Below are 12128 nucleotides of genomic sequence, written 5' to 3' on the forward strand. Positions count from 1 at the left end.
AGTAGTTATTTTCTTTTTTTTATCCTTTTCAATATACAACTTTTTGATTTTTCCTGAGATCTCCAAAACTCACCAGTATTTCTAGGGCTGGACATATGTTAAAAATAAGATTTAAGCAAGAATGAATGAAAGTTAAGTCTAGATTATGGAAACAATGAATAAAGCAAAATCAATGGGGTGTGCTCACAGGTATAGTATACAGGTGTGTGTGTGTACTCTCACTGTTATGACGTGACCATAACAGTGTACAGTATTTTGTTACCAAATAACCACTGCATTCAATAAACAATAAATTAGGTTTTATTCTTTTGTGAATTTAAACCTACTCATAAAGAACAAAGACTGAGAGTACTTTAAGGTAATATCACTTAATCTGATTCAAAACCATGTGACATAAAACCACAAGAGCATTATATGGAAGGGAATGTGTCCCTCTCTCTCTCTCTCTCTCACACACACACACACACACACACACACACACACACACACACACACACTTTTCAGTGAATAATGAGCTAGAAGGTTCAGTGCAGATTTATGACACTAAACACAAGAACAACAGATTTTTAACAGTAAGTAAAAACAGCTAGATAATGTTTCAACACGGATCAACTTATTTTTGATTGAAGGCAATATTTAAATTGTTATACACAGTGACTAGAATGTACTGTAGTGGCTCATTGCCAGCCAGTTGTAATTTTTTTTTTCACTGTGCTATTGCTTCATGGAAACTTCTGAAATTCAGAATTAGTTTTTAATTTAGTTTACATCTTAATTTGTATGTTGTGTAAGATTAATACGTTTAACAAACGTGAAGCTCAAATAGTCCAAGAAACCCATAACACTGCTTATTTTCACATATGCACGAGTGTCAAATTAGTCTGTATAATTACACTTATGAAAAGCTGACAGGAAAAGCTGACTGGTCTGAGGAAGCTTTGATCGACTGACAGAGAGTACCAAGTGTCCGGGTCGTCAACTTGAAGCATTGTAATGTTGGTTAATATTGAAGGCCTACGGGTAGCTTCTGACCAAGAACTTGACTCCGTGGTTGTTGAGGCGGTCAATGAGGCTGGTTTTAGAGAAGGCAGCACCTGGAGTGTATACTCCTCCCCTTTTAATGACAACAGAGAGAGAGAGAGAACAAAAGTGAGGATGAGAAGCTGGAACAGTTCCTTGAGAAAGGAGGGGAAATGGAAGAAAACCAGAAAAAAAAACACAAAGAAAGAAGTAACAGATTTGATAAACAGAAAACATCTCATCCAACATTCATTTTCTCACAGAGGGAGACAAAAAGAGGCATGTGGGGGGAAAAAAAAGAGACAGCCAGACTCGACTGACCTTCTGGGGAGAGAATGGAGTTCATGCAGCAAGGTGATGGCTGCCTGGACCATAGTGGCTGGTGTGGCTACATAACCAGGCTCTGTGAACCAATAAAATAGACACACACACTCAAAAACACAAGTGTTGCAGAGTCTAGGCTTTACACACCAAAAAACACCTTGACAGCTGAAGACAACAGTGACATTAAATGTATAGGAAGAGCTGGAAAATAAACTTCAGCATCTTAACATATTAAGACAGTACTTGGTGACAAAATAAATCTACTATATAAATGTAGTAATTATAGATTTTCCACAAGGTACATGCTATACATGCTGCATCAGTCATTTTATGTAAGTGCCCCTCTGGATTTCATGTACATGGACTTCCACATTATATAATGCTGAAGTTCAGGGATTTCTTTCTCCATAACACAGGAGGTACAAGGGGTGGAATATGGAAAAATAGCTTAAGAACATGCATTCTAGGGCAACATGATTTAATAAATAAATAAATAAATAAAAAGCATATTGTGATTACTTTGACAGATATTCCAACTGCGATATTAGCAATTTTAGTGGGAGTGATCATTTTCGCATCATAATTTTTATTTTAAAATGCGAATCATGTGAGTTTTGCTGGGGTCTGTACCAAACCATCATGATTTTATTATGTCTTGAGAAAATGATTTGTGGGCGGTAGGATTTGCTCTGTAGCACCACAATACTTGGTACACTGTCACATTTAAGCTTTATCAATAAATTGCAGCTGCTGTGATTTGGTTATTGCACCTGTTTCGACACGATTTTGATGAATTGTGCAGCACTAATGTGCTCTAAACAACAGAAAGACTAAAATAATGTTAACGACTGAAACAAAACAAAAAGGTGAAAACCGGCCACTGCAGGGTTGTTGTAATAAAAGGATAACAAAGGATTGCTATAATAGCTATACACTGAACATAAGTGAAATCCTTGTGGCACAGGATGTTAGACCAAAGCCATTTCTAGTGGTCTTACCTGCTCCCATGACCTGAGTGCAGATCTTGGCGTTGGGCTGGCCCTGTGAAGGATCTTTCCCCTCCGAGTATCCCTCCCCAAAAAACATGATGCTGAAGCAGGTGTCCTCTATCTGAGAGAGGAGGGGCATAAATGATCAACAAGGGTTAAAGAGCTAAACCTTAAACTACAACGAAGAAAAAAAGAGATGCAGTTATTATTTTAGTCCATACTGTCTTTATGCAATGACAACTGATGAGAGAGGTAGCTTGATATAAACTCATGGTTAAACTCAAGTAAGCATTACAAATTGTTGTGTTTTTGATAAAATGAGACAAACATATGTTATGAATGTGAGTCTTCTTTTGCATCGTCACAGTCACTAAAAGCACTTCCTACCTAATTAAGCTGTACTTAACCAATTCATGTTTTCATTTGATGATATACAGCCCCCATCTGCAGCCACTGCACAGCAGCCCTTCTGCATCCCTCCAAGGATGCAGTAAATTTAATTCAGTTGAATTTGGGACACAAAGATGGAACATGCAAGTCACTGACTCACCTGCTTCATGGTTGGACCAGACTTGGTGAACAAGCCAAATGAGAAGAGAGACGGAAACTGTGGACATGACGACAACCCCAAATCAGTGACTCACACGCTGACAGTTACTTAACACTGCTTACAACAGATCATCACTAATTAAGGACATTAACAGGGGTCATAAACATCATTTTTATGAATAGAGTAGTGAATGAACTTTAACTCTATTGATGATATTCAACATAATAATTCCATTTATAGAGTATAAATCCTTTGCTATTGCTGGAATTGCAATTCACATGAATGCAGCTTGAAACATTTAAACTGCATGCCACTTTGAAATACCACTTTACTTGATCCTACCATCAGACTCAACAAAATGCTGTCATATTCTACTGCCACATTTAACATGAGCCGCTTTGGATTAGAGTTTCAGCTTAACGCCCACACCTAACTGTAACATTCATCCACATTTAAATATTTGGAATAACTTTCTTATGTCAGGGTGTTTCTGTAATCTTAAACATTTTCGTTCTTAATACAAACTCCATTTCCAAGAGACTAAGATTTACTGCCTTTTTTTTTCTAGGCGTCACCTCAGGACAAATCAAATAATAACATAAAAGGCTGCAAAACGGGACTCATTTATCAGCAATGCAATGTACCTACCATGGTGAGGAGTTTCCTGCCCAGGCTGAATTTGACCATGAACCAGAAGAGCAGGCCGCCACACAACAGCTTGACTACTGAGAAAAGGCCACCGACCCCAACATAGGCACTGTATAGCACCTGGACAGAGGGAGAGTGATGTGGAGAGAACAGGAGGGAAGGAGAAAGACAGGGAAAGGATGGAGAAGAAAGGTGAACAGTCGAGAAAAAAGACAGAGAGAAAGGATTCAGGGTAGAGAATGGGCAGATACAGAGGGGAAAATGACAAACAAGAGATGAAGATGAAGGTGAGAAGAAAGGAGAAGGGGAGAGGGAAGAGGGTAAGACAAAAAAAAATTGGAGAGGAATTAAAGGCAGGAGTACAAATTGAGGAGGACAGAAGCAGGGGAAGTGCACAGATACAAATGCAGAGGGACAGAGCCGCAGAGGAAAGGTTGAGATGAGGCAGAGACAGAAGCGAAGGAGAGGAGAAGAAATGCAGAAAAAGATTTCGGAAAAAGGAATGTGAGGGGGGCAGAAAAGAAAGAAAAAAGGGTTGGAGGAAGAGGGAGGCGGGAGGGGGAGATGAGATGTCAAAGAGAATAATGAGCAGCGGGGGAAAAGTGATGAATCACTACACATGACTCATCATATTTCCACTCCACTGGTAGATGGCAGCCTAAACAACTTAATCAGATAGTTTCATTAAGGCCCGTTTCTCTCTGGCTTGCGATCAGAACTGTGTGACAGCTGCTGGAGAGGCTGACCTAGTTACAGGTACCGGTGGAAAAACATGGGAGGAGAGCAAGAGAGAGAGAGAGAGAGAGAGACAGAGGGGAAAGGAGGGAGGAAGTGCTTTGAGATGGAGAGAGAGAGATATCAAGGTTGAGGGAGACATATGCTGAGAGAAAGATGGCAAATAGAGTTAGAGAAAACAAGGTTGTGCAAAAGGAAAGAGGAGGACAGTAAGACAGAGAAACAGTGCAAGGGAAGAAGAGATATGGCAGATACCAGAACTAGTTAAGATTGTTGCTGCTTTTTAACAAAGTGTTTTTTTCTTTCTTCAGCCAGTGCAGCACTGCAGGATGCAGAGGCTGTCAGGTAGCCAAGATAAGGAGTATGTGTTCTGTGTGTTCAGAGGAGCGCTTTGTCATTAAATACCGCATACTAAACGTTTCAAGGGACATTGATAGACCACCTTCTCAATCTTTTCGGTCCTGAGGCATGCTTTAGCAGAGCAAGAAATTCCAAGGCATGCCAAATTATTTATCGCCTCCAATGGGGCATGCCAAATAATTGATTACATAAAATGTCACAACATCTACTTTGATCATACCTGAGGGTTAGAAAGCACAATGAGCTGTTAGATGAGGAGAATTGGCTAAAAGGACCTTCTCAAAATGAATTACAATAAAATTCAAGATTATTGTCATGGATTACGTGTCAGCTATCTTGCAACTTTGTTGTTTCCCTGAATGCATTCAGCTGCGGTGCGGTGGTGTCAATAACACAAAAACTACTATTGCTGCTGGTTGACAAATGATACAAATACACAGCTTAACATCCAGAGCCAAGTCCAAACAGGCATACTGTTTATTATAATTTTAAAAACAATGTAGCTGTTAATTTAGAGTGAACACTACATGGTTGTACTCTACCCAAGTAGATGTATCACCAAAACCAAAATTATTGTCAGCCATCACCTCTGTGTTAAAAATAAAAAAAATTCAGACTTATTCTTACTGGTGACTGGTGTTCCTCCTCATAAAGGAAACGCTGGGTTCTCCTGACTACAGAGGGGTCGGATCCCACAAAGGGGATTGCATACTGCTCAATCTCCTTGCTGAAAAATACAGAACCCCTGGATGGACACACACACACACACACACACACACACACACATTACACAAAGAGAAGTCAGAGCAGTCTAGACTCACCAAATCTATCTCTCAGCTTGCCGCATCAGCATGGCAGTATTCAACCCAAGCTCATTTCATCCATTGATAGTCCTCTAAATCTATCTCCCTATCCCTGCCAGGCCCCACGTTCCAATAAAATCTCATTACTCTGAATGTAAGTCAGTGCGCTAGACATTAATAGTCTGCAAATCGGTGGAGTCTTGCAGAAACCTTGTACCTCCAAGTGTGCTGTATTTTTTAATGCAACCGACAGCTGGTCTTGTATCTCGCATGCAGTTTCATGGCCTTGAAACCAAGCCCAACTACTGAGAATGGCAGGTTTCATTCCATAGCACTACACATCATTTTGGAAATAATAATGTCAGCAGATGCACACCACACAAGGCTTCAAAAATGCAGATAATGGCATTTGCTCAAATATCACTATTTGGTAGCATTGTTTCAATGCTAGTGAGATTCTTCAAATGGTCTAGATTTAATTTTGAAAAGATGTGTAAAAAGACGCATCAGTGCCAATGGGAAAATACCATCTTTACTCAACTCCTAGACTTTTGGGAGATGTGGGGTTTCCATACCACACTGAGGAAACACACCTTACCCTCATCTTGATTCATCACTGTCGAGCCTCACATTGCAATAAAAACGCCATTATTCAAAATGAAAGTGTTTCTGCAAGACAGTAATTGCCCACAGTTATAACCTCACCTCTTTTTGACTCTGGCTCCCACTACAGGCAGCGGCTTGTGGCCAAACTTCTTCCTCAGCTGGCGAAGAGACTTGCTGTCTGCAAAGCCGTAGACAGCAGACTGCCAGGTGGCATCGTGGCCAGAGCCCCCCTGCAGAGACAGGAAATCTATCAGATCTGGCCTCAATTCACTTCCAGATCAATCACAGTGCAGATTAGGGATGTAAAGATTCATTCACTACATCAATGTATTGATAACAAATTCTGCTGATTCAACTGGTCTGATCTGAAATGATCAATTCTACGCATTGCTACCACACAATAACAATAACAACATTCTTGTTTTGTTTTGTTTTGTTTTAAGAATAAAAAGAAGATAAGTGATTATGTTGTCTGACTTTTTGCCCCGCTGGGAAGCAGGGACACTACGTCACTGTGTAAGTCAGCACTTACACCCAGAACAGCTTTCCTGTAGCACCACCATCAGCACATTTGCATTTAAAAAAAAGGCTTGTTTTCATATTCAGGAGGAAAATGTCTTGCATTATGGCACATGTTTATTTTATTATTTTATCCAACCGTTAGCATAAAAATTTCACTACAAGTGCTGCGTCAAATTGTTGATGTGAATCATGATTTACAAACTGGAACTTATACCTTAAACTGGAATAAACTGGGGAATACTGTTTAGGATTTAAATATTCTGAATTGTGTTGTTGCACTTCTTGTAATTCACTTACAAAAGGAGCATCAAAATGCCAAAAATGCATCAAAATAGAGCATGTGCTTTCATATCTTTTGTTCTTAACTACATCTTTAAAGTGAAGCTCTAAATCTAAAGTAAAATAGCTAGAGTTTTACAATCAATGGCTGGAGAATCACACAGTAGAAGACTTTATCTTCTATCATGCAGCACAGGCAGGATGGATGCCATATTTATGCTATATGGAAAGAAGCATAAGATTGGAATGACATCTGGTTGCAACAACTTGGAAGCATTCTCCTGTTAAACTGGTTTGAACACCTACATTAAATAACATTTTATATGAATTTAAAAACTAACCATAAAAGAAGCGCAGTAGTCATTACTGACTTTTAGCGAGTGAATCTGACATTGATGGATCTGAATTTGCTGCAGAGTGTACTGCTTGTGTTTGCCTATGATGTATGGTGTTGACAGACTTCTGCAATTAAAAAAAAATCCAAATTTATGCTACTTATAACTACTACAAGGATAGTGAACTTTTTTTATTCGAGTTGGCAGATCATATTCATTGTAAATCAGATACGACATGAAAGCAGAATGAACTGGCATGAACCAGTTTACCTCAGGTCCAGTGGAAATAGTCAGGAAGCTCTCCACTGCCGTCAGCGTTCCTGAAGAGAAAGAGAAACACACAGTCAATGATCAAGTTTGAGCTAAAGATTATAAGTATTCAAAGTATGATCAAATGTTTGGGCACACTTATAAGCTGGATTTGCTTCCTTTTGTATGAACTAGAAATAACTTGATGCTTTTTTCCAATTTTCTTGAAGAGATGAGCTCTCTTTTCGCCTACCTTTGAACTGCTTTTGTGTGTAGAGAATGCCCATATCAGCTGGTATGGAGTCAAAGCCACAGCTGCCAATCACATACACTCCCTTATCCATGGCCTTACTGTGGTACTCTAGCTGCATGCGCTCCAGGAACTGTAGAGGGCGGACACACACATGCACATATGCATACATACATACATAAAATGCATACTCATAGTTGTACGTACAGCAGGCAGTCACACACACAGTCAACTGAGCATGTGTGCACACTGATATGCAAATACATCCATATATGCCCTAGTGAAACACACACTATCCCACTAACATTAAAACAAATACCAAAATACAAACAAAGAGATTGGACAATCACAAAAGGATTAATAACAACTTCAAAAAATAAAAATAAAAACTGACATTTAACTACAGCCTACCTGAGGCTCCCCACAGATGTCAATGCAGTGCGCTCCATTTTCTATGCAAGCTTTGACCACTGGCTCACCATAAAATCTGTACTGAGAAGGGAAAGAAAGGCATTTTGTTCAAACAAAAAACAAGTTGTCTTACAGGCTGGGCTTATTAATACAAACACAATGCACTTGGGTTGCAGGCTCAAATCTAACTTGTAACTTGTGTCAAATGTCATGTCTTCTAACAAATCCAGTATTTAATACTTACTGGTCCCACACAGTTGAGAACTACCAGGCCTTGTTGGCACATCATGGCCAATGATTCCTCTATGGACACATCGGCGACAATGATTTCAATGTCTGTTCTCAACTCTGGCATCGCTGAAAACACGGAGGAAATGTGATTAGTGTCCACAGATCCCACAGTGAATAAATCTTGTATGTAGCCTAAACAGTGTGTAATGAATGGTGTGTCGGCTATATATGTTTATGTTATATTCCAAATTGAAATCTAAATGGTCACAAGTGAAAACTTTTGTGGAGGACACCAGATACCACCAGAAACCTCTTCGTTACAGGTGAAAGATGAAGAAGTCAAAAAAAAAAAAAAAAATCCTATGGTATATAAAAAAATATCTTATAATTTTAAAAAATATTTTTCATTGTTTAAACAAACAAACTGTCCTCAGGGAAAAAATGGGTCCCCGGGACAATGACAGGTTACCATTTCACTGTTGTCATTTGTAATAGCAGGGGCTGCAAATTTGTTGAGATGCATATTCACCATTCAAAAAGCATTCTAGACCTCTATTTGGTTTACAATGACCAAAATTCTAGTTTTCTATTGGCTTGTTATTTTTATTTATTTATTTTTTTTTTATTTAAATGCATGTGTTCGAGTCCACTGGTTTTCAGCTGTGGCGATCAAGGTCCATAAAGCTATATGTCTATGAATATAGTACATTACGAACTAAGCCTGGGAAGTTCATGTGAAGTTAGCCTACTGGGTCTTCATTTGACAGTCAAAGTCAAAGTTGTGTCCCCTCACGAAGACCAGTTGAGCCTAACAAGCGTTTCTATTAATGTCACTGCATTAGATAAAGTACAGGAGGCCACGTCTAAAGGGTCAAGGAGAAAACTGTTTACTGGTAAATAAACACATATAAACCACAACAGCAACAGCTGACAAAGCCTACAGGCAGGGAGACCTGTGCAGACTATCCGGTCTGACATCGGTCGTGAGCTAAGCTTGCAGACAGACCGCCCGTCTCGAAACGGTTAGCTGTAAACTGTCAACCACTCACACAGCCTCTGGGCGGCTTGGCTCAGCACGTCCTCCAGGCGCGGTCTGCTCCTCCCGGCCACAGCCCATTTCAGACAGCCGCCGGGACCCTCTGCCGCGCACCGGGCCACCTCCTCCACCACGAACTGCCCGGTGAACCCCGAGGCACCGAAGACGATAATGTGGTACGGTCTGCTGGAGGTTACGGTCGCCATTGTGCTTTTGGGCTCAAGTAAAGGCTCCGCGCGGTAGTTCCGGTGTTATGCCCGTCCTCTCCTCTGATTGGCTGGGTCACATTGGAGACGGTTGTAGACCAAACAAACGCACACCTGTGGCGGCTAGGTGCGCTAATTAACGCATCAATCCGCCAGCCGAAAACAAACGACCCTGTCTCCTAGCAACATGTAGTTTACACAGTTCAAGCAGTAAGTAGAGACATTTTAGCGACTTGTTTATAAGAAATTATAGATTCCGTGAACATTACAGTAAAATATTTTGTTTAACTGGTGTTTCTTTGTCTTTCGTCCTGTCTGTCACTAGTCAGGAGCCTCTGCTTCTTGGCTAATACGAAGTTAAAACGTTCCAAGTAGACAGGAGGAGGTACCGACACTTTCCCATCTGTCTGCACTGTAAATCAATTAAAGGGACAGCAGCATATTAATTTATTGTCTCAAATGGACAATATTGTCAAATATTGCGAGGATGACCTGCTTATGTGGAGGATAATATGCTAAATGAGAGTGCTGAAGGTGTATTGTTGCAGCATGAACCAAAACGCAGCCCTTCATCGTGACTGCAGTCTGAGGCTTGGTCAGTTATTTTCTATACAGACAAAACGCTTTTTCATTTTGTGGTGTTGACGGACATCTTGTGGCAAATCCAGGTACTGAAACATGGTGGCCTTGTGTGCCTGCAAGTGGTTACATAAATTTCAAATACATGTGAGCCCTAAAAAAAATACCAAAGGCAAAATGATCTGTATTTAATATTCTTTGTATTCCGTTGTGGATACAATTTAACATAAATATTCAAATATATAAACATGAATTGCATAATGCAACACTTGTTGGTAAACAATATCCACAGTGACAATAAGGAGGTAACATTCATCACTTAACAACTATCTCAAGCTAGAAAAGGAGAGGTATAAAGTCAGTTGGAATCAGTAAAAACATCAATACAGGGCAATGGATGAAAGAACATGCTAGTCATTTCATTATGTCCAATCTGATGTTAAAATGTTTTGTGCAGAGATTCATTTTCTCTGGAAATTCAACAAATTTTAATAGTGTTGTGTAGCCTGAACCAGCCAGAAAACACAACGCTTGGTCCACAAAGCCCTGCTTTCAAATAAATTAAAGGATAGACACCATAATCCATGTACATGAGGCATTGGCATCCCAACACAGATGAATGAAACATCAAATAGGCAATTTAGCCATTTAAAATCAGGTGTAAATAACCATCTAAACACTCAGCATGGATAGGGACAGATTTTATTTTGTAATAAGATACTTTGTCTGATTTTTGTTCATTTGTTCATGTTGCAGTGCCACAATTTCTGCACTGCAGAGGGTACGTTTCAAGTCAGAACGAAGCAATCCCATTAGCCAGCTGCTGAAAGGATTATTTTTTACTTTGAAAATTGGATTCAAATTAAATTATAGTCTGATACTGTGATTCAAAGTGTGGATGCAGTGTATAATGCTGGCAACTGGGTGCTGTGTCATCATCACTTAGGTTCTGAGGGAGGGTGACAGCTAAAATTCACTGAGCCTCGTGGATGTGCTGCGAGCTTCAGTCAGCAAAACTTCTGTCATGGGAGATGGCTCAAATGATAAAGCCAATGTCAAACCTGCGACTGGTACCCAAATGCGTCAGCCCACTAAGTCTGTGTACAAGTGAGGCAATGAACAATTAAATCAGATCCTGTTCCTTGGGAAATGCTCTGCAAGCAGATGAAAAAAATTAAGTCGATCAGATTCCAACACTTCTTGAATGTGTTTTTCAATGTGGACTGGTGTCATATCCAGAAACAAAAAGTAGATGCATCTCCTATCTGCACTGGGCTTGTAAAATCATGTTCTAAGTGATTTCACACTACATAAACTGAGATATAAATCGATAGACCTACACATGGATTTGAGGGCAGCAAAGACTAAAGGAAAAACATGGAAACATTGAGCACCAAAAGTAGACAGAGGGAGATGTGCCTGAGATAGTGAAATGGCCCATACATCGCTGTATTGCATACTGACAACCATGATGATTACACTGAAATGCTTTGCTGCAATATGGCATAGATTCATCTGAATCTACACATACAGTGTCAGTCATGCAAATTATGATGCTGCTGTTTTGCTTTAATCAGGGCACTTTGTAATGTAATGTCTTTGCACAGATACCGATATCAGAGATAATGCTTCTCCTTTGAACTGGATGTCATGTGCACAAATACCTTAAAAAGGAATGTAAGAGTAAAGCCTTGTTTCAAGGTACATACACATCTGTAAAATTCACATTGGCTGTGAAAGGATCATCAAGGCTCATCTGCTTAAAAAAAAAAAAAAAAAAAAAAAGTTTCCAAAATAATAAAATCTTTGCTCCCTCCTAGCTTCATTTAAATTGTTTTTCGAAATATGAAACATCATCAATAACTAGTACGATACATGTGTACAACTGTGCACAAGTGTTTACTTTATATTCATTCAGCAGTGATGGGCTGGCAGAGGAACTAGAGCTGTTGAGAATGACAATGCAAAATGGGAAAAGTATCATCTTTTGGTCTA

General features: G+C 39.6%; 1 protein-coding gene across 1 annotated transcript; it reads right to left on the bottom strand.

The window, feature by feature from the left end:
* Nucleotides 1-282: 282 nt before the first annotated feature.
* On the bottom strand, nucleotides 283-9859 carry sccpdhb (saccharopine dehydrogenase b). Its single transcript, XM_030047023.1, has 12 exons — nucleotides 9362-9859; nucleotides 8326-8438; nucleotides 8082-8162; nucleotides 7674-7803; nucleotides 7442-7491; nucleotides 6135-6265; nucleotides 5254-5371; nucleotides 3532-3651; nucleotides 2884-2940; nucleotides 2343-2454; nucleotides 1342-1423; nucleotides 283-1114 (listed from the first exon to the last, which is right to left on the bottom strand). The coding sequence occupies exons 1-12, from the start codon at nucleotides 9552-9554 to the stop codon at nucleotides 1015-1017; spliced, it is 1287 nt and encodes a 428-aa protein (XP_029902883.1). The 5' UTR covers nucleotides 9555-9859; the 3' UTR covers nucleotides 283-1014.
* Between the last annotated feature and the right edge of the window lie 2269 nt (nucleotides 9860-12128).

Source organism: Myripristis murdjan, chromosome 24, assembly GCF_902150065.1.
Source record: "Myripristis murdjan chromosome 24, fMyrMur1.1, whole genome shotgun sequence".
NCBI classification, from domain to species: Eukaryota; Metazoa; Chordata; class Actinopteri; order Holocentriformes; family Holocentridae; genus Myripristis; species Myripristis murdjan.